The sequence below is a fragment of the Chelonia mydas genome, chromosome 5, assembly GCF_015237465.2.
Source record: "Chelonia mydas isolate rCheMyd1 chromosome 5, rCheMyd1.pri.v2, whole genome shotgun sequence".
NCBI classification, from domain to species: Eukaryota; Metazoa; Chordata; order Testudines; family Cheloniidae; genus Chelonia; species Chelonia mydas.
In genome coordinates, this window is record NC_051245.2 from 100293420 (window position 1) to 100316735 (window position 23316).

Genomic DNA, 23316 nt, shown 5'->3' on the forward strand with positions numbered 1-23316 from the left:
CGGCTGGAGCTGGTAACGGTAACGGGCCTGCGCGGGGGGAGGAGCCGGGCCGGAGGGGCCGAGTCGCTGTCGCGCGTCTCTGCGGCGGGGATGGCGCTGTGGCCGCCGCGCTCCCGGGGTCTCCGCGCGGGGGAGGGGCAGGACCCGGACCGGCCCTGCGCGCCCCGCCCGCCGGACCCGCAGGTACGTTCTGCCCCCACTCCCGGGATCGGGCCCTGCGCTGGGCTCGCCGGCCCGGTCGTAGCAGCACGAAGCCAAACCGCTCGCCCGGCTCGGCCTCGCCCGCCCCCGGGCCGCGCTGGCAAAGCCCCGTGGGCCAGCTGCGGGTCCGGCCCTGCCAGGGCAGCCGCTCCCTGCTGGGCGTGGAGCCGTGGACCCGGCTCGGCTCGTCCAGCCCCAGCTCCAGCTCCGCCCGCATGGGGTGAGCAGAGCCCGGGGGCGCCCCCCAGCTCCGCCCCGGAGCGCTTGGTAACCCGCCCCTCGTTAGACCCTGCCCGGCGACCCTCTCCGGCTGTTTGCCGCGTTTCCCCCCGCCCCCGTTGGCGGCGAGTGTGAAGGGGAGCCGCGGATGGGAGCCGAGTGTGAAGTCTCTGCAGCGAAGTGATGCTGACACCCATGGTTTGAGTTGACACGAGGCCCAGAGGTTCCTGCGGAGATAGGTGACTGTAGCGTGCGCCTACCCTCATTCCAGTCTGTGCCCCGCAGTCACTCAGCTAGCGCTGGGTTTGTCGGGGTCGCCAGGCCAGCACTTGACCATCACTCTGCCTTTTCCCATTCTCCGTCGCACTGCTGGGCGTGTCTGGCAAAATGAAGTATGTACAGTAGAGTTGTATGTAAACTTATTCAATCACCCGTCCGTTGAAAAAGTCAATGTATAGGTATATGGGGCTTCTTTCTGAGAGGTAACTGTATGGGTTTGGAACAACCAGGGACTGGAAATCCTAGAGAGGCAGCATAGTTAACTCCTTGGAATACTATATATTTCATTCCTTTCAAGACATTCTCTTCATCTGTGATTCTCAGGTAAGTTTGAGCAAGCAGCAACTTGTCCCCTTTCATTGAAAGAAGATCTACCATGATTGAGAGCCCAAAGTAAGCATGAGAATCTGCAGATCACTATTTAGGAATTCATACACTTCATTTTTCTGGGTGGCTATATGAAGTGGGGTTTATAACTATTAAAAATCTCTCCTATGTTTATGTGAGAACTAAGTAAAACAGATTATTTTTCTACATATCTGTCCTTTGCACAAGGTGTTTTAAGCAAAGGATATTAATCTGTTTGGAATTTAACACTCATAAAGTCCAGTTATGGTCAGAGACTGTAAAGATGGCACTTTCTTATTACAGATATATATGTGTTTAGAGTTAATTCTGGTGTTTCGGCTATTGTTAGCACTGCAGAACCAGCACAGCTAAGAGAGAGCCAGCTGGATCCTATTTTTGCTGACGCTTCATCATAATTGTTTTCTACAGTTTGGTTGGAGAAGCTTTGTTACTGGTGATACATGATCCCTGAGTCTGCAAGTCTGGGAGTTATTAAAATGTATTTTATGTGTAAACTGAGCTAATTTAATGTGGAAATCATTGAAGTAAACATCCAACTGTATAATATCAATTTTAGTCACCGTTCAGAATTTAACCTCCCTTCTCACAACTTTGCCATCTCAGAATTCTGTTCTACAATTAACCTTACCTGTTTGCATGTGCTATCTAAATTCTCTCCACTTCTCCAAATAAACAAATCTGATTTTTTTCCTCCCATACAGATATATGGTCATGGGATTGAATTGGCTTGCCAAAAACAAAAGGAGTTTGTGAAGAGCTCTGTGGAATGCAAATGGAATTTAGCAGAAGCCCAGCAGAAACTTGGTAGTTTAGCACTGCATAACTCTGAGTCCCTGGATCAGGAACATGCCAAAGCACAGACTGATGCTTTAGAATTGAGACAGAGAGAGGAAGAATGGAGACAGAAAGAAGAGGCACTAATACAGAGGGAAACACAAAATCTGTGGAATGCAGATTCTGTTAGCAAGGATGTATTTAATAAGGTACGAACCATATCAACATGCATAAAACCAGGTAAAAACGAGTGATAGAACTGTTAGTTAAATCAAGTTATTTATATGGCACTTGTCACGGTAATATTATGTCTTTTGTATCCAGAACAGTCCATATGAGAAGATTAAGTGCTGAATGAGTATCCTTTCATTTATTTTATTAAAATCCACCAAAAAGTAGGTCCTGCGCTGATATCGGAACATAAGAAATGTTTTTGTACTGCTAGCAGGGATCTCAAATTGCGTTGGTCCAAAACAGCAGTTGTCTCCAAATGATAAAGTTAGGATCAGATCCTACCTTCTTCATATTAATACTTTGATATTAAACTTACAAATACTAAGGACAAAAAAAGTTAGGCATTTCTCAAGTTTTAAAGACTCAGTGCCTTGCTACCTGCTGTGTTAGAAATACTTTGGTAGATGACAGTGCTATTCCATGCAATAATCCAGGACCAGAGACATTAGAAGGAGTGTGTTTAAACCCTGATGTCAAAAAGCCCAGTTTCCCAGACACCACCTCATGCATGTTAAATTAAGTATATGCATCAGTGTGTTTGCAGGTTTTGGGCCTACAACTAGAAGCGTGACTTTTTAAATTGAAATTCAATCAAATGGTGTTCCCATAATGATATAGTTTAAAATAGCATGGAAAAGGATTCTGTGATTATGCTCTCTCCCTCCCCCCACAGAGTTTTATTAATCAAAAGAAAAGAAAAGAAATAGAGGATGAAGACAAATCCAAATCATTCATGCAGAAACATGAACAAAAAATTAGACATTTTGGTAAGTACCCCTCTCTTCCAGCTTTTTATAGTTAGGTTCTATTGTTTTATAAAATGGACACTTATAAATGAAGCATCTGGCTAGCAGAGTCCAGCTTCAGGTTTCTGGTTGATCAGGGTTTGGGATTTTCTTTGATAGTCATAACAAAATAGTGCTTTCTAAGTAAGAGGCTACATGCCGCAGAAGTTTATCTAAACAGCACTATTGACTGTAGGATTCAATAAACACTTTTTTAGTGCTCAGCATAACTGAAGTCCTTGCGAAAGAGAGGGTTCTGTATACTTTATCTGACACTTCATGAAAAATGATATTAGAACAGTGGTATTGTAAATTCAGAAGTGTTTTTCTTTTACAGTGAAGCATTTTTTTTTCCTCAGTGCTTATCAAAAGTATATCCTTCCATGGAAATAGCAGATAAGTAGCAACATTTCTAATATTTTAGTTCAGATATTAGAATCTCTTGTAGACTTCAGCTGTGTTTGCTGGTTTAACACAAAGCACCTACAGGTCCAAGGAAGTTTCAGCTTTGGGGGAAAAAAACTGTTAAAAAATACTGTTGAGAGCACTAAGCTTAGTTGCAAACAAACAAAAGATGGAAGAAGCACCACTGCTTGGACGGAAGATGAAGATTTCTCTTCCACACTAAAGTTGCTTGGTTGCAGCTGGGGCATCAGGGGTTCTGTTATATTGCTCCTAACCTCTTTTAGAAACCTTTCTGTGACTAGCTCTAGTGCCTACCTAGGCTGCCACTTGCAGCTTTCACCAAGAAAGAACATAGTGGGCAATTCTTGTTTGCTGCTTGGGGAAAGAGATAAGCAGCGTTAGAAATGATGGCCTTATTTGCAGAATCAGAAAGAAAGCGCTGCATCAGCTTAAATTTTGCAGAAATTGATTCGTACTTCTCACACCTCCTTACTGCCAGACCCTCTCCATGTACGTGTGCTTCAGAGCGAACACTATTTACTCGGCATTGAGTGGATTTTTCAAGCCCTGTGTGTAAAGATGTTAAGTATTTAATACACATCTTTGCCATGTAAGCCACAAGAGGAATAGCTTTAATACATATGATGGATTTACTACTGAAAATAACTTTAGTCAAATAATCATCTATTAATAGTAACCTAGGTGTAGAATAGCTTATCCAAGTATATCAGACTATCCACTAGGTGTCACTTTAACTCTATAATTGAAATGTGATCAAAACCATTGCACTCAAATGTCCTGTGTCATGTAGTGTTCTGAAAATTTGATGAATATCTTGAATGTGTCCCATTGTTCTGAGTCATTGATTGGCTCCTGTATTGGTAGGGGCATAGCTGTATTGGGGTTGTTGATTACCTGATGGAAGTCATCCCATCCAACCAGGGATTGGGTTGAGTTGGCACTTGATATGCCATACTGGCTTTTCTCTGTGGTGGTATCATTTTTAAAAACAAAAATGGTTTCTAGTCCTCTTAGCTTCAAAAAAAACCTTGTAAATGTGAAGCGATGCATGAGGCTGTCTCAGTATATGCTGACAGAAGTGATTAACCTGCCTCCATGAAATAACTTTATTGTCCAAGGATAACCACACAAGGAACAATGCTAACTGTTCCCCCACTAATCATTTTAGCAGAAATATCTACTTACTAGCTTTCTGGGTGGAATGCAAAGTACCAAATCTGTGTTTAGACTGACGTCTGATAGGACTCAATTACTTAATTGTTTTGTAGTGTCATAATTTCTTAGTATGATGAGGTGTGTGTGTGTGTGTGTGTGTGTATATATATATATATATATATATATACACACATAAAAATATATAATTTTTTTTTTACCTTGTGGACTTAAGAATTCTATAAACTTTTTTTAGTATTCTGACTTCTCTTGTGGTTTTGGTTTTAAAGATTTTTAATATAGCTTTTCCACTTTGTTTAGGACAGTCGCAAGCAATACAACTTGATGATTTCTCCTCCTGGTTCATACCATTTTACACTTTGGTCTGTTTGTATTTGGTCTCTGCATTTTAACATCCTACCTATAAATCAGAGGTAGATTAATTACTTTGTCTAATAGTACCTTTTTCTACTTCTGAATTCAAATCTGGATTAGTGTCTTATAGTTGTGAAATTACCTACTGTATGGTGTTATAGAATTGATCCCCTACCATGTAGCTCAGTCGCCTTGGACAGCAAGTCATAAAACATAATATTCCTTTATTGATGCTCTTGTTTTCTAAAGAAAAGTTCTAAATAAATGAGAAATTCTAAATGTTAAACTCACTTTTAATTTATGTGTAGGAGACATCTAACATGCAAATAGAGAGAACTGGAAAATATTTCTGGATATATCAGGAGTTCTTAAACTTTTTTTTTATAGTATGAAATTTTTAATAGCCAGCACCATGTGGTTAGCCAGCTAGCTCTCTGCAGCCCACCAAGAAATGTTCCACAGGTATCCAGTGGTCTAAGGGCTGTAGTTTGACAACTGATGCACTAGATAACATGGGAATAGCCTGGTTTTCTAGTGTTGCAGAAGTTCAGTTAATGAGCCTCTTTTTGTCTCATACATCTTTGGATCATGTTGAGCTTAGTTGAACTATGTGCATTATACAGGAAAATTGTAGAGGAAATTTATTTTGTTTCTGTCTCCTGTCTAATTCTTCTGCTATATTGGTAGTTCAGAAGCTGAAGTACTCTAGCCACTGAAGAGATACAGAAGAGGCAGTGCAAGCTTCTCTAGTCATCTAGCCTCAATCCTGTTATAGAGACCACATTTACAAGTGAAAGTGTCAGTCAGTCTGTAGTGGACTCTTAATCATGGCCTTTCTGCTGAAACTAGCAAAAAAAAGGTGCCAATCATTATTTTGGTCACATGTCAATAAGACTTAGTCTTAGTCTTCTGTGTCACTTTTCTGATGACAGGTTGATCATTCATTGAGTGGTAATGAGTTTTAGTCATTATGCTATGTCTACCCTGGCACTTTTGGCTGTAAAACTTTTGTTGGTTGGGGTGAACCCCCCCCATCCCAAAAAAAGTTTCACCAACAAAAGCACCTGTGGGGACAGTGCTATGCCACCAACATAGCTACCGCTGCTCGTTAGGGGTGGTTTAATTATGTTGGTGGGAGAGTGGCTACAAGGGAGATGTTACAGCGGTGCAGCTACAGTGGTAGAGCTGTGCCACTGTAAGGTCTGCAGTGTAAACGTAGCCTAAAACTCTATATCCTATGGGGTCCAGTAGTAATTACCTGGTCTCCATTGCCATTCAAATACCATAAGCAATGTATTTTTATGATAACACTTGGCTTTCTAATTCCTTTTCACCAGGCATGCTAAGCAGATGGGATGACAGCCAGAGATTTTTGTCTGACCATCCATACCTTGTATGTGAAGAAACAGCTAAATATCTCATCTTGTGGTGTTTTCACCTAGAAGCTGAACAGGTATTAGGCAAATCTTAAATTGCTCTGAATCTGGAAGAAGGTATAGATTTTTCCCACTTAATGCTACAGAAAGACTATCCACATAGATCACATTAAATGATTTATCTATTTTCCCCCCCTCATGTTTCCAGTTACTTACTGGAGGGAACCTCCATAATACCTTGCATTATGTCTGTTCTTCAATAGTTCTGTCTCTCTTCTCTCTCCCCCGCATCCCCACTTTGTTTGATCTCGTAAGATATGAGAACTGGTCATCATGAAAGTAAAACACATTTGAAATATTAGTTACATGCTTACAGTCTCTTTAAAAATGTAACTTTGTAACTTTTTTTTTCCAGAAAAGAGCTCTGATGGAACAAGTAGCACACCAAGCAGTTGTTATGCAGTTTATTATAGAAATGGCCAAAAGTTGTAATGTGGATCCCAGAGGCTGTTTTCGTCTGTTTTTCCAAAGAGCAAAAGTAAGTCGTTATTTCATTTTAATGCTAGAGAAGCTCTTGCAGCATCTGAGAGGTATCAGTGTTCAAGAGCAGCTGAAATTTCTTTGACAGCTGCAAGCTAAATATGTGCTAAGGGAATGGCCCCAGGCTCTAGGGGAAAGGTTGAGTTGTTGGCAGCCCTTTGTGCAATAAATGGTCGGTGTAACCGTGAGATTGGAAGCTCTGTGGATTTTGTTGTGCTGCTAGGCGTGTACAAAAGGAGAACAGAACATAAAATCAATGTGTACTTCATATATAATCATACAATAAATGTACATTCTTTCATGCACAGAGTAATATAGAATGGTGAAAACTGTCTCCCATTTGCTCTAGAACCTTACTCTCTGAAAGAGTAGGGTTCCTGCAGAATCAATATTCTGTGCTCTAAAAACTAACTATAGATGAAGATATAGACACTGGACAGGAGTTGTCTCCATTGCACTGCTTAACCAGGGAGGTAGGTTCAGGACTAGATTAGCTTCTCAAGCAGCTGGGCTCATGGTGTGCCATAGAGTCTGCATGCTCCTTCTTTAGGAAAGGGAGCATTTTTATGCCTCTGTAATGACTCAGTATAGCCATCCAGGAGCAACAGTGTCAGGCTCCAGAGAGCTATGACTAGAAGGCATGTTAAAATCTTGAGATGGGGTCAAAGAGAGGGCATTCCACAGGACCTATCCATTGCAGTCCCCATTTGCCCCTATCACCACACTCCCAAATAAAAAATGCTGTTCCAGAAGAATTGCATGAGCAGTGTGGTCAGCAGCTTTCTTCTGAAACTCTGGTGCTAGTTGAATAAACTAGCATCAGGTCTGGCAACTACTCCATCACAGTACCTCAAAATTAATTTGTAATACATTTAATTAAAACTTAGTACAGAACTGCTTAATCATAGTTACAGGTATTTTTGCTGAACAGTGTGTGCAATTCATTTAATATCTATGAAGCACTTTGGCGCTGTGAAGTATTCTGGAATACTAATGAAAGATGGAGTTCTTGAAATATGAAGTGATGTTGGGGAACACATCCTAATATTGTAAGAATTCAAGAACTCCATCTTTCATCCTAAATTTGAAATCAGTGAAGTTTAACTGCAAAATCCACTTTTGTCTGAGTAAGTTTTTTAAATTGTACATGCTAGTGAAAAAGCCCATCTAAGCTGATGTTGTCAAGATTTAATTCTAAACAGGAGTTAGAGCTGCTAAGCAGGCAAAACTGATTTCTAAGTCACAACTAATAAAATAAAAAAAAAAAAAAAAAGCATATTTAAGAACTTGGTGTCCCTGTTAGCTTGTTATCAAGGACTCCATTGTTTACTCTGACTTGTGTCAGTGTTTGTCACAGCCTTCCACTTAACAGTATTTTTGTATCACTGCGGTGCACCCCTCTGTACCCACTTCTGCAGTTTGTACTAATCCTGGCTGGATTGCTGCAAATCAAAGGATGTCTTTAAAATGCTCATAGGGGCTGAATTTGTGCACTGCTATGAAAATTTCAAGTACTTAGTCTGACTGTTCATACTGGCAGATTCACTTGGGAGGGAGAAGAATGAGGAGTACTTGTGCCACGGCTACCACTCTGAAACTTGGGAGGCAGAGTGCCTTGCCCGTTAATGGGGGCCCCTACTTTAAATAGTGTTGACTTGCGTCTGAAAAGTCCAGTACTGAGTATCCCCTCTCCTTTCAGCTTCTAGGATGGGATGAGGAATGAGTTAAAATTAGGATCTATTCACCACTCCTCAGATGCAAGAAAATAGCCTTTTATCATTATCCCAGCCAAAAATATTTAAACCACACTTCAAAAAAAAATCAAGAAACCTAGCTGATTTTTCACAAAGCTGCTATTGGTTTCTCCCCAAGACTTTCATCTAAAGTTTAGGGTGGTGGTGGTTTCCCTTTTCTGTGCTTCATTGTGTAACTTTTTTTTTTCCCAGTAACGTAAAACTTTGGCTATATAAGTATACACTTCTAGTTTTGAGTTTAGGGGAATACTTAATTGGCAACCTTTTCTTTGTACAGGCAGAAGAAGAAGGTTATTTTGAGGCTTTTAAAAATGAACTCGAAGCATTCAAATCAAGAGTGAAAATCTCTTCACAGTCACAGAGTTTTCAGGCTATGTCAGTTCAGAATCCTGTTGCCCATACTGGTCTCGGTTCCTTAGGCATGTTGGAGTTTTTGCCACAGGTAGGTTTTTAATAAATCCATTTCCAGAAATCATAATTGTTTTTGGGCCAGAGTCTGCCATCTTTACTCATGTGAAGTAGTACCTTTGATTTCAAATAGGACTACTTATGGAGTAAGGTACTAGCTGGGAGTAAAGTTAAATATTCTGTATATAAACTATTTGCTCTGCATATAGATACTCAAAAAGCTATCTCTTTGTCTCCTAGACCCCAAATAGCATCCAAGCACAAATCCAAATGCATTTTACAACCTGATAATTCAGCCCTAATGCATTAAATATTCATACTTAACCTACTCACAAGTAATTTTATCTGGTTCAAGTATGCTGGAGCAAACACTATTATAAAAGTGGTTCTATAATTAAATTTTGTATTTTATATTATAGGAGGTGAAAATGAGTTTCCAAGTAAAAATGAGCATAATGTTCTCATTAATGGACACCTACAAGTAATCAAACCTAAGAAAAATGTAGCCCGTGATAAGAGAATGGGAACTACAAAATACCTTTCATAAAACACTGAGGGTTCTGTGTAGCTGGTTTTGGATTACAAAGCATGATTTAAATGTTAGGTTTCTTTTACGTCTGAGACCACCATTACTAAGGGTTTTTCCCTGCTTGGATAGTTGAATGGGGTCAAAATTAAGACATTCGTTTTGAAATCCTTTTCATCAAGATATTTATATACTCAGGTTCACTTGCATCTGAGGTAACTTAGAATAGGATTACAGTAGCTCCTCGCTTAATGTTATAGTTATGTTCCTGAAAAATGCCACTTTAAGTGAATCCAATTTCCCTGTAAGAATTAATGTAAATAAGGGGGGTTAGGTTCTAGGGAATTATTTTTCGCCAGACAAAAGATTATATGCACGTGCGCGCACACACTATAAGTTTTAAACAAACAGTTTAATATTGTACACAGCAATGATGATTGTGAAGCTTGGTTGAGATGGTGCAGTCAGAGGGTGGAAGATTTCCCAGGGAATGCCTTATTGCTAAATTGCCTAAATTGCTAAATGAATTGGCACTTAGCTGAGCCCGCAATGGTTAACACGTTGTTAATGTAGCCTCACATTCTACAAGGCAGCAGGAATGGAGGGAAGGGAGACAGCATGAGAGAGACAGACTGACACTGTGTGTGTGTGTGTGTGTGTGTGTGTGTGAGAGAGAGAGAGAGAGATGCGCATTGCCCTTCAAGTATGGTGACCCTACTTTAAGTACACTGCCTTTTTAAGTAGATCAGCAAGTTGAGCAAGCTCCCTCTGTTGTCCTGAGCCCTGTCATGTCCCCTACTGCTCTGTAGAGATGGGGGGCAGGAGCATGGGGCAGGGGAGGGGGGCACCCTGACATTAGCCTCCCCCGCACAGCAAGCAGGAGGATCCTGGGAGCAGCTCCAAAGCAGAGGGCAGGAGCAGCACATGGCAGTGGGGGGTGGGACAGCTGAACTGCCCGGCAATTGATAGCCTGCTGGGCGCTGCTGCACAGGAAACTTAGGGGAGCGGGGAGCTGATGTGGGGGCTGCCGGTCCACCCTGGTTGCAAGCCCCCACCAGCTAGCTCCAATGGCTGCTCTTTCTGCAAGCAGTTGACAGAACAGGTGGCTGCCAAACAACGTTATAAGGCAGCATTACTCAACTTTAAACAAGCATGCTCCCTAATTGATCAGCAACATAACGTTAACTGGGATGACTTTAAGTGTATATTTATTTCTCTTTAGGCTCTCTTTCCATATAAGATGAGTAAAAGCTTAGTACAGTCATAAGATTTCCTAAATTTCAAGGGAATACATTTTTAATAAGCTACATTACCATTACTGTTAGTCACAGGCAAATCCTTATGCATCACATTCAAACTTGCGTCTTGAGTGTGAGATGCAGACAATTAAAGGGAGCTAGGCAACAGACTGTGAAAGCACACAGATACAATATTAGAATCTCAGTGTTTACTTGTGTAGAATTAATGTTGTCTTCTCCTCTGTTGCAGACTGCAGACTCTCTTCAAAGCTCCGTAAACACAGGTCTCTTTAATTTAAACTCATTGGTACACCTAGATGATGAGGAACCCAAAATGATGGACACAATATAGTACTGTTAAGACCGAGGCCAAGTACTTTTGTTACAAAGAAAAGAACGTGGCTATTTTCTTGACACTTACTTTTCTGGGTGCTGCACTTTATTTTTTGCATTTGTTTTTTGGAAGGAGGGTAATCCAGAAACACATTTGTCATTTTATTTGAAAATGTGCTGCTAGATTTTTGGTTCCCTTTTAGGAGAGGGGTTCTCAGATGTTACCGAATGTGAAACTGGATGTTTTTTCTGCTACTTAAACTTGCCTTTATTCTTAATTTTAGGAATCAAAGTATGACAAACAAATCTGCACAAATACAATGTTTACGAGAAGTGGTTGATTCTAGTTGGAATCTGCTATAGTCTTTTATTATAGACATGGATGTGTCTTGCTCTATGAATACTAAAGATCACAATTGTACTCATGCTATACTGCTGACATAGTAAGCACTCAAATCCAATTTTATCATATTAATAGCAATAAATCAAAAGCTGATATCAACTTGGAGGCTCAAATTAAAGCAGTGGTTTTTTACCTCTACTACAGGGATTAAAATTTTACTTTATGCTTTCAGACAAAGTACTTATTTCTGATTGTCAAGTTATGTACATTTTAGAGACAAAGTATATAATTGCTTAGAAGTGAGTTTTGAGCCGCATTTCTAGCAGCACAGTCACTGAGAAGCTGATTCTTCTGTCTAATATTTAGTGTTAATTTAAAATGTTACGGCTGCATAACAAAAATCCAGCGTGAATAAATATTTTGGGTGAGAGAGATTGAGGGTGGGGAAAACAACTTCAGGATAAGATTGTACTGCAGCCAGGATCTCGCCTTCGTACCAGTAATGAAGAAAGCCTGAGTGCCAAACACTGACTGAACAGTATTGATTTATAATTCAGATTTGTTGTGGTATTTCAAGCTTTCCTCAGTTTAAAAGGAAAGAAGAGTTCTGTTTCAGAATCAGCTGAATGATGCCAAGTGGTTAACTGTTGAGAGTAACACTATATAGGGCAGGTTTCAGTATCTTAAGAGCCCTCTGCTTTAGACCTCTGCAAAAGTCGAACTTTTTAGTATTTCCAGAATTTTGCCATAAGTCTTTGCACTCCAGAACTGCTATTAAGCTTTCCTAATTATTTTCATGATTTTTTTTCACCTGTGTATACAGCCTCTGTGTATCTGGGCTATTTCAGTGTAGGACTGACCCTCCCTGATACCACAGTAGAAATACCTAGATATTTTCTCCTTTTACAGCGAAGCAGCAATGTATTAGTTTATATATACACTTCGAGTCACATTCTCTACTGCTTACTAACCCCTTTGCATTGCTTAAGTGGCATAAAGGGGTTGGAAAGCAGCCAGATTTCCTCAGCCTACAGAAGACCCAGGCTGGTGCAGAACTAGCATTGCTGGCCAGCTTCCTATGCAGTCCCTCTGTAGCCACAAGCAAAGGGAGCAAGTTTGAAGAACTACTTTGTGATTTGGCTTTTCTCTGCCGGTGGATGGCCACAGACAGTAGTTGTACCTTGGAGTGGCCCCTAGCCTGTCCTAAGATGTGCAGGCGCCAGTGTTGGCACAGAACCAGTGCCAGAAACGGAACTGCAACCACTTTTTCTCTGGTCCCCTTCTTTGCCCCACTGTGGCCAGCACAATCTGGGCCTTTGTCTTCGTGTTATGTGAGGAGTAGGCCAGTCACATGCTTGGTTATAGAGAACCATAAGAGCATTTCTTCTTTTCAGTACTACAGAAGCCTTATGGATGGGAATTTAGGAGTGAGAACAGTCAAGCTTCAAAAACATTTTCTGGAACTTCATTGGAATGTCTGTCAGCCACTAGCACGAGGGGGCTGATCTGCGTTTCTGATATGGAACACATTGAGTGGCGCATTCTAATTTTAGGCCTCCAGTACACCGGCTTAAACACTTGTGATCTCTCTAGCAATCCCTTCTTGAGAGAAGATAACTGCTCTCAGTAGGCTCTAGCCAAAAGCTGCAGAGAATATAAGAGTATATTCTCCAGTACTGTAAAACCTGTTGCAGCTGAGTAGTGTGAGTGGAATACAGTGAGGGAAAGATCACAAAAGGGCATGTCATTTCTCTTACTAACTTCCCCCTCAGAATGACCAGACAGTATGAGAAATGACCTAGCTATGCAATAATTCATCTCCTAAACACAGTTAATCCCTGTATCCTACAGTGACCGTGCAGCCTTCCTTGTAGAAAGAACTGAAGTTCCATCTGCAGGTGCTTAAGCCCTGATGTTGCTGGCATGTGAAGGACAGAACACACTTCTGCTAGGGGTAAGAAGCCTCAGGGCCATCTTGGAGAAAGAGCAGCCAATATCCTGTTCTTAGGGAAAGTGAAGAAATGTGTATTTAGACTAGTGCAAAGGTGGGAAGAGCTGTTGCTTTTTGTCTGGAAATGGTCCAGAAACCCCAGTAATGCTGGTGTTAAATGGAAGTATAGAACAAATCAAGGTTTTGTATGGGAATGCTAAGGCAAGAGTCCAAAGGAATCTCGTCTCCACGGAACATGTGTATGTCTAGAGGTGTCTCTATGGACATACAGCCTGGTGGCTGCAAAATTTGTCACTTTTTTTTTTTTTAAAGAAAAGGACCCAAACTGAATAGTACCTACCTCAATAGCCTTACGCTTACAACAAATGAAAAGCTTTCCAGATTCTTCAGATGCTTTTCTTAGACTGTGTCGGTACTGGTGGTGTTAATACTTTGGAGTAAAAACCCTGCTGTAAAGTATTTAAACTATGCTGGCACTACTACTAGATGACCTGTTTGTTGGATCAACACCAGAGAGGAGTGATGCTCTGAGCAGCATGGTCTGCTGCCAGTTATACCAGTTCCATAAAGTTGAACTATCTGGATGTGATTATTACATTGACTTCTGTACCTAGATCTTGCTGACCAGTTTCTGAAGAAGTGGGATTGAGGGAAATGAAATCAGCAGAGTCTGTAAGGCTGAAAAAATGGGTATGAGAGTTCCTTGTAAAGACTAGCAGGAGCTACAAAAATCTGGACTGCTTGGTATTTGAAAGAGCCAAGCTTACAGAGGGCTGTTGACCTCAGCCATCAAAGTCCAGTGTGGAATGAGAATGAGGCTGGTTCTCTACCACCAAAACATGCAGTGTACTCATCTCTATTCATCTTATGGGAGAGACTATTACCCTACTGTTTTAATATCTCTGCTCTATAACCTCATTCACTGAGGATTAAAGTTACACTCTACCATACCAAATGTAACCAGAGTGTAACCAGTTTAACTCTTCTAGGTGCAACTAGGTAGTCAGAATTTTGTTAATATTGTAACTTGGTGGAGTAAAATAGCAAAAAAGGTCAGTTTTGTAACTTTAAATGTGGATAAATAAAGGCTTCAAGATAGCTTGACAAAACATAGCTAACATGTTTAATCAAAGAAGCTTGAAGGTATACTCTTGTGGCAAGATTCTCCCCCACTGCTTTGGAAATGAGATTTAATTTTCTGTAATAAAACATTTTATTGTAGTGCTGTGTCTGACTGAAATTTAAGATGACCAGAGCCCCTAATTGACTATTGTATAGTGTCAATGTTCAGGATTCATGAAAATAAGATATCTAATCCTATTTTCTTTTGTATGCTTTCTAGTGCTTTGTCTAGTCAAGTATCCCAAATAAGCATGGCTTCTTATGTTAAATAAGAGGCCAGGCGAAAGCCTCATTGATCTCATGAGCAAATTTTTCTGACATTTTGTTCTAAACTTGACTCTTCTGAATTACATTCCATTACTCCTAGGAGTACAAACCCAAATTATTAGTCTTCCTTCAGGCAATTAGATCTACATGCTGCTTCTGCTGGAGTAGTTATCTAGTCCAACTAAATGTGTAATATCTAGGGCCAGATCCATAAAGGCACTGGTACTCTTAACTTCCATTGACTTTAATGGAAGTCAGGAGCCTATGTGCCTTTGTGGATCTGGCCTTATTTTCTTCCCTTGTAATTCAGTAGCTCTCCTGAACTCTCACTTTATCACTCTGCTAATAGGGGGAACCAATCCTTACAGAGAATGATCTTCTTGTGGGCTAGGAATGTAGCCAAAGTTACCTTGGCCTTTTTCTTGTCCTCACATTGCAAATTCATCGCTTTGAATATTAAGTCTGGTATGCTCTGCACTGGTGTGCCTAAATCTCTTACAGCTGACAAGGTTTTTCCCCTTTCATTGAATGGGTTTTGGATTAAGTTTTCTAGATGAGTTTTATGCACTGTTCAAAGTGACTGGTCACCATCTTCCTAAGCCATTTTATGAAAGCAGACCAGGTGAGGTACAACATTCATGATTATAAGCAAAGTTTTAATTTTCCATTGCCTGTTAAATTAATTCCATGAGGGCAGAATGGTGCATTGGGTTACTGTTGTTGGTAACACCACCGATACTTATATCTGCAAATTTTATCAGAGTGTGATTTATCCTCTGACAATGATCCAGTTTGGGGCTATCAAGATAACCTCCTGCTACAAACAAGTACAGGAGTCTGAACTATAACTAGCTCTCAATGAGAGTTACTACTGTTTTCCTTACTCAGCCTGCAGCTACACCACTTTCACTACATGACTTTGGTATCTGCAGTATCTAGCTAACGGCATCTTTTCTACAGTGTAAATATGCATTGTTCTGCATTTGCTGAAAGGTGCTTGGTAAGCATGAGCAGTTGACACAGTAATGTGAATTTTGAACACTTCTGCTCATGAGTTTTTATAAGCCATCTTGCCTAATGTATCATGTTGAGAAAAAAAATGCTGGTGCCTTTACTCAAATTCATTTTTCTAAAAATCCAGATCAGCATTTCAGAAAAAGGACACTGACTCTTTTTTTTGGCAAATGCACAGACATGAAACTAGTTGCTTTTTATTACAGTTGGTCACTGTTTTACAGGAATTTGGTAAATTGCATATAAAAATACAGCTTTAAAATGAGTATACAGATGTGAAAAATCTGAATGCACGAAGTTGAAAAGCTGAGGGGTGACAGTTGGAGATTAGATCTTAGCTACTGATCTGTTTGGCCTATCAAACAGTAAAACAAAACCATGATTTTTGCAAGTTTCTAATATTCTAGACAATCACTCTGAAAATGGAGACAGCTGGTAGCTTGTGCTTACCAACAAAGACCCAACTTCATCTGTGTGGGGCAGCTTCCTGCTGGCTCACTTCTGGTAATTTGGTTTGGAGGAAAGCATGCACCGTTGGCCAGATCTTGTTGGTTTCTGTTCCAGAGAAAGATTCCAGTACACCTTTTTTTCTAAAGGCGAGACAAAAGAACAAGTGTAGACAAATCAGTATCTCCACTTCAGAGTTGAAAGATACTTCAAAGGTTGTCCTGGTGGAGGTGTATTGGCAACATTGTTGACATGTAAGAGTTCAGCCCCAAGAGCAACCGTCTGTTTTCTAAAAGAAGAACCTAGGTATGTCAAAGGTTTCATGCTTTGTTTCTAGAGTGGTACACATGAAAGGGAGAGCGAAGTTAGTGACCATATCAGATCTGGTGTATTCCAAAGGAGAAAAAGCGCTCTGAGGTAGTCACTACTGAACTATGAAGAAAATGAAAAAGAATGAAGGGTTAGTACTAAGGTAAGCAGGTACTACATAACAATCATTGGCTCTAAAAGCCTTGATCAAATATTAATACAATCTATTTCATTGTTCTATATAGCCAAGTGGGCAAAACACAAAATTTTAAAGTTATACCATGTAAACAGAGTAAAGATTTAAATAGAATTTGCCTTGGGAGTGACTGTTTAGTTGCCACATGTTCTGTCAATGGCATTTTTATAGAGTACATTGTCATATGACTTGATAAAATAGGCCCTTATCCTACAATGCACCTGTGCCCCCAAGGAAGTCCACTGAAGTCAGTAAAACCACTGCTGACCTAAAGTACCCTCTCTTCAACCTCTTCCCTCCAGAGAAAGCGCTCCCTCCCTGTACAAGACATGCAGGGAATTACTGAAAGGCTTTGGACTATTTCTGAGTGACAAAAGGTCAGTTTAGTAATGGGATAAACGTCTAAACATCTACATGGAAATCCATTATTACCCCAATGGTATTCATAAAATATCTGCACATTAACTAGAGCACCTGTGCTTAAAGAGACAGATTTGGAAAAACCTATCAACTATTCCAAAGCTTGACTACTTTTCTCTCCCCATCTTCCTCCTGCAATGCAGTATACCATATTCTCACATCACACTCCTGTTTTTAAAGTATCTGACTCACGTTTTGTATTAATTCACAAGTTTTTCTACCCACTCATGCCCCTGACTGATTTTAGCCTTTTATCCCCTAGCAACTTTTACTACCTTAAGTCCTTGGCCAGCCAGTGAGGTAAAAAAATTGGCAGATATTTGATACAGTGAAAGTTCTGGGAAGGAAATACCTACTGAAACAGCTCCACGGTTGTGGAACTTGCCCTTGCTTTTGAAGTGTTGATCATTTTGATTGCTACTGTAAAGCTTCCTATGACTGCAGTAAAAGGTGCTGTACATCACTGTACCTTTTTGTTCCTGAAGTGCTCTTGGAAAAGAGGTTTTAATCAAGTAAATGGGGGGGAGGGAGATCTACCCGTAATACAACATGTGTCATTATACTTTTACTATTATTGTGTAACAAGTTGAGAGAGAAAGTGACTTAAATGCTAAGTGGTTATATCATTCACCAATGTGGTATTTGTGCATTTTAAGAGAAATGTTCCTGTTCATCCTAATGTGGAGAGAAGTATTAGTTTATTTACTACTTACCGGTAATAGTCCAGAACAGGCTTTGTCTGTGCCTCATAAGCCTTCAGTCTCTTGGTAACAGTCTCTGGCTTATCATCATCACGCTGAACAAGTGGCTCTCTGGTAATATCATCAAGGCCCTAATTGTGGTTAAGAGCAAAATGGCTTTAAATTTCTGTTTAAGTGGACTTTGTGTTATTCTGTTAGTATCAATTTCTAGTTAGTCAAAGAAAAAACAGCTCTTAGCTAAAGTAGAGGACAAGTTACCATCCATCTTATCTGGTGAGATGTTTACTTTCAGCAGTATACAAAATATACTTAAACTCCAGATGCATGGAGTAGCTGTTGTTTTCAGATTGTAGTAGAGGAGCACAAATCAGTGAAGTCACATGTACTAAACACAGAAACCTATGTATAGTGACCCTTGATGTATAGTGGAGCAGAATGGTGGATGTCTAGAATTGTTTCAGAAATGTCATGGACAACTGGCAGAACTAAAAGGCAGATATGACTTACAGTCTCTGAGAACAGCTTGTAAAAGGTGAAGAGCAGCATGGCCATATGGTTGGAAGTTAGAATATGGAAGAGATGTTACAATGACTAGTGTACAGCAGACAGCATAAAAACCAACAGAGCAGAACATTTACGGGAATGACCAAACAGAACATGGGCCTAAACAGCAGGTTTTTACTTGAACCTCACCTTGCACTTTCAATTTCTTTTGGAGGCACTTTACACCTTTTAATAGTGAGGTTGAGTGATTTAAAACAGCAGTAGACTGAAAAGACTTTAGTGCTAACAAGTGGAAGTCATTAGAACTTAATCCTACATGATATAGGGCCAAGTTTTGCCCTCACTTACACACATGCAGCACTCGTTGAAGTCATTTTTGTGTATATCAGAGGACAGAATTTGGCCCATGGTATGAGGGACACTAAAACCTAAGCGGTCTCTTAACAGTTTTGACTAATCATATATTAAGCTGACTTGACCTGTGAGTTATACTAGCAAGTAGTTTGGGGATTGTTTTAAAAATACTTTAATCAACAAATTGTACTGGTAGCATCCTGTGAAAGCATATCAAAAGTCAGTAACGAAAAACCATCGTGCTCTTATAAGGACTCTGTTGCATTTCAGCCATTCAAGAATCCATTTCTTGATTTCACTCATGTGTTCCAAACTATTTCAGTGTACCACAATATGCATATTACAATTCCAGTACAGAGAACCTCTGCTTGAAGTAGGGAAAGAATGGGTTACAGGTGCATTTGATAAATACAATCACAACTCACACTTAGCTTTACATCTTACAGCTTAACACTTACAACATCTTTGGGAGGATTGAATTCAAGATTGTAGACTCTGCCACTACCAGGATGGATCCAGCGTGCAGTGAGCCGTTGTTTAATTGTCTCAAATGGCACATCCAAGTTAATCACAGTATCTATCTGACATGTTTCATCCAGAGCTTCTGCCTGTGGAACTGTTCTGGGAAAACCTTTAAGGAAAAATAAACTAGTATAGAGCAAAGGCAGAGTTACATTATTTAACACACAGTAAATGGCCTGGATCCAACTTAAAGAAACTGCTAGTCACGTAGCACAACAATCTCTACTCTGGAGTATCACTTAACTTAGGGTCACCTCACCCCCTTTAGTTTTTCTGGATATCGTCCCACTGTCTCTCCTCTCCTACCCTCGTTCCTCATTCCACTTGACAGCTACCTCCAAGACAAAGTAAAAATCCTTAGTGCTATTATTTCCTGTTTCCTCCCATTCATCTTTGTTCCATCATTGGCCACTTTGACTGGACATCAGATTTTGAAAAGTTCTCCACAAAATCCATTCTGAGCAGCCTGTGTGATCTCAACATTCATTACAAAACTGATTTAATGCCAAGGTAGTGCAAAAGTCAGGACTAAGTAGGGAAGTAACTGGTAGTAGCCATAAAGGGTCAAATTCGTCCTTTGTGTTGCCACTGAAGTTTACTGGAGATGTTCCAGGGATTAATTTGCCTAAAAGGAAACTGACAACAGGCCCTACCCTAAACTATCTAGTGTCCAAAGTTCTACTAAAGAACGAGGTCAGTAAAAATATTTATTTACTTAGGTTGTACAGGAGTCTGGCATCATTAACAAAAACTAGAAATATACTGATTTTTTTTTGGCCTTTCAACCATACTTTTGAATCAAGGCAGTAGTTAATTTTAATCCAATTATTTCAGATTAATAACAGATCTGAGCAGTGGAGTGTCTGAAGATAACATCTTTGTTACTGAATAAACCTAATCTACCTGAAGAGAAAGGGAACCAATGTTTCTCCACAAAGAGTTCAAGCACTTATTTCTAAAGCCTTTTTTACGTGGGGCAATTGACTAGCAATAGCTACAGAAGAAACTATTCCACTATTGCTATTCTGGAATAAGAGTTACTTTTCTGGAATAGTGTCCATAGGGCGAGTTATTCCAGAATATCTAATTCCATTTTAGCTATGGCAGTATATTTCCCCATGTAGACATGCTCTAGCAGGTTTAAACCGGAGAAAGCCCTTTTCGCATACCATTAGGAAATGGCAATTACCGCCCTATCATGAGAGTAAGGACAACTAAGGCAAAAGAGCCTTACAACAAAGCACATATTGAAAAATCTGAGAAGGCCTTACAGCTAGTATTTCAGCTTAATGACATGCCCGCAAAGTGAGGAACCAATTCACTTATGCCAAGTACTTCACTTTCTGTGTATGTGTTACAGTCCTTCAGGTCCTATTTGTGTTACAACAGATGATCCTCTCATTCCATTTCCTGAGATGACCTGTAGATGAGGGAATGTGTCTAAAAATTAGATGTGAGAGAGTGGGGAGTCGCAGCTCTATTGCTGACTCACTTTGTGACTTTGTCACTCAGCCATTCTGTGCCTCTGTTTACTCAACTGGAAAACAGGTTTTACACTTCACAGGGCTGTTATGAGAGCTGAAGTGCTTCAAGACTCTTGGATGAAAGGTGCAGTAAGTACCATTTCAGTGAAATATTTGACTTACTGCTGTATCAAAAAAGGGTGTGTATACAAACCCAAAAAAGTATATGCAGTGGTACAATAAAGCATATATATAGTTTGAGTGCAGAGGAAAAGCGTTTACAGCTCTGCAAAAATAAACCTTACTCTAAAAAAGTCACTTCAGTGCCTACAAGCCTCAAGTCTCTACATCTACAGTGGTTCAGTAAAAGCCAATAAACTGTTTTCAGAGTGCGGAAACTCATACTTTGCCATATCAGCATTACAGCAGCTCAGTAAACAACTCAGTTTAGTCTGCCCTGGAGCTACCCATGACAAACTGCAGTTGTAGAACTAAGGTTTTTCGGATGAACATGTTTAGTAGACCAATATTATTTATATAGCATATAAATTCTATTGAACTCCATGGAATTACACTAACGATGATTTTGGCCAAAGGTCCCTGTCCAAAAAGAGTTTGCAACCTAAACCGAGAGAGGACATGGGGACAGCATGTATCAACTGTGGAGCCTTGCTTCTTTCTGTCCAATGAGTGCTGTCAGCTGTACGGCTGCACATTCAGGTTCACGCTGTTGCAGCTGACATCGAATGTGGTTAAAAGTAAGGCACAGATCTGCAAAACATCCGTCTTATTGAATAGGTATTCCTGCCCCCATTCACTCACAGGATTAAACCTATGTATTCCAACAAGATAGAGATCCTTCAGGGGAAAAAGAAAAGCCAGTATGTGAACATATAATTACAGACTGTATACATACAAGAGGGCACAGCTGAATTTGTGTGTGCAATCTTAGTTTTGGTATTTCGTGGCTTGACTGTTTCACTTTGTAACTTTACCAAAAGAATGGTTATATCCTGAAAGAATAAGGATTTTTTAAAAAAAAAACCTGAACTATTCTAGAACAAAAATTCAGCCATTTGTATTATACCATACGAGCTAGGAGCCCCAGTCGTGGATGAGATCCCCGTTGTGATAGACGCTGTATGAACTAATACCATTTTGATCTTTCACCTTTCATCCAAGAATAACAAAACGCTTTATTAACATTAATTAAGCTTCACACTCTCCCTAGAAAGTAGAATACATACTATTATCCACATTTTACTTATGGGGAAACCGAGGCAGAGAGGCTGAGATTTGCCCAAGGTCACATGGCAGTTTAATGGAAGAATCAGAAGCAGAATTCTGATTTTCTGACTCTCAAGACCCTGGCATAATTACTAGGTGTCCACTAATTGTCTTAGAAGTGAAAGGAACACAATCTTTCCAATCTACATTTCCTGTCTTTCCCACATGCAAATGATTTCCCCCTGTATCTTAACTTACCATCCAGCAGCCAGTGGTACTGGTATAGATTTTTCAGCTCATTCAGCATCAACCGTGTCATGATATCATCTGGAATAAGCTGCCCTTGATCGATGTAGGTCTTGGCAATGACACCGACCTCTATGGAAGCAAAACAAGCATATACTAATGTAGCAATGCCCCTCAGCAGCCCAGAAATCTACAAATAACTTTAGTCAGAAGCCTGAGGGTAGATGGGTTGTGAATTATAAGTGACTGACACGTGATATTTTTTTAAATCTAAAAAAAATATATTTTCCCCTCATTTTCACTACAATTTAGAGCAGATGCCAGTGGGGGTATTCACACTGAGTAAAGTTACTCATGTGTGTTTGCAGGATCAGGTCCTAAGACTGGAAACAGGAGAAAGTCACCAATAGAGCCTCTTTAAAAAGGCAGAACACACCAGGAACACAAATGCTCTGGGTCCAGTAAGAATGAAAGGGCCTAACATTGCCTCATATTTCCTGATCAAAAAGTTGCAGTCCTATTGACTACTTTTCTGCATGTAGTTTAGCATTAAGTTCTACAGTATGGTGAACGTTAATGTCTTTTTCAGATGGATGATGTTTTACTAAAAGACAATATCAAAGTTCCAACTAGATGCCTCCTTGAGTATTTAAGAAAGCAACATGCGTCTGAAACACTATAGCTAGAGAATGTTATTTCTTTCACTTTATCCAGATTTACAAAGGAGTGTTTTTATAAGTGATGTATGCTTTCATAAATCATTTGTGGACACTATTGTATTCACATGGTATTGACTAACATTTAGTACCAGCACTCCTCCACTGGTTTGGTTAGATGGCAACCGTTTATTATGGTTGGTTTCCTCAAAAAACAAGAAGCACACAAAACATACCCTCACAAATTGCTATGTAAATATGCTATAGCTTAAGCAGAAGTTAGGGGTCTGATGTAGAAATTATTTGGTGAGGTCCTTTGGCGGGTGTTATCCATGTCAACTAGATCATTGGTTCTCAACCAGGGATACGTGTACTCCTGGGGATACACAGAAGTCTTCCAGGGGGTACATCAGCTCATCTAGATATTTGCGTAGTTTTACAACAGGCTACATAAAAAGCCCTAGCAAAGTCAGTACAAACTAAAATTTCATACAGACAATGGCTTGTTTATACTGCTCTATATACTATATGCTGAAATGTAAGGTTGAGAGCCACTGAACTAGACGATCATAATAGTCCCTTCTG

General features: G+C 40.0%; 2 protein-coding genes across 5 annotated transcripts in view; one reads left to right on the forward strand and one right to left on the reverse strand.

Moving 5' to 3' along the window:
* On the forward strand, positions 1-14504 carry CDC37L1 (cell division cycle 37 like 1). Its single transcript, XM_037901881.2, has 7 exons — positions 1-183; positions 1770-2051; positions 2750-2843; positions 6152-6267; positions 6606-6728; positions 8762-8926; positions 10907-14504. Exons 1-7 carry the CDS (start codon positions 91-93, stop codon positions 11006-11008), a joined length of 975 nt encoding a protein of 324 aa, XP_037757809.1. The 5' UTR covers positions 1-90; the 3' UTR covers positions 11009-14504.
* AK3 (adenylate kinase 3) overlaps positions 10616-23316 on the reverse strand; it is a 21365-nt gene continuing 8664 nt past the window's right edge. The window contains exons 2-6 of one of the 4 annotated variants that reach the window (XM_037901882.2): positions 22088-22207; positions 19076-19248; positions 17772-17890; positions 16137-16276; positions 10616-10969 (exon numbers count right to left, since the gene is read on the reverse strand). In XM_037901882.2, the coding sequence (XP_037757810.1) occupies positions 16153-16276; positions 17772-17890; positions 19076-19248; positions 22088-22207 (536 nt within the window). In that variant the 3' untranslated portion in view covers positions 10616-10969; positions 16137-16152. Of the gene's footprint in view, positions 10970-15988; positions 16566-17767; positions 17891-19075; positions 19249-22087; positions 22208-23316 lie in introns of those variants that run through there. The other 3 variants (XM_037901883.2, XM_037901884.2, XM_037901885.2) reach the window with 3 other exon arrangements.

Excerpts from the sequence above, each read along its gene's own strand:
- CDC37L1 (XM_037901881.2), top strand. The coding sequence starts at position 91 with ATGGCGCTGTGGCCGCCGCGCTCCCGGGGTCTCCGCGCGGGGGAGGGG. Across the intron at positions 2,052-2,749 it reads GCAAGGATGTATTTAATAAG|AGTTTTATTAATCAAAAGAA; the intron begins GTACGAACCATA and ends CTCCCCCCACAG. Across the intron at positions 6,729-8,761 it reads TGTTTTTCCAAAGAGCAAAA|GCAGAAGAAGAAGGTTATTT; the intron begins GTAAGTCGTTAT and ends TTCTTTGTACAG.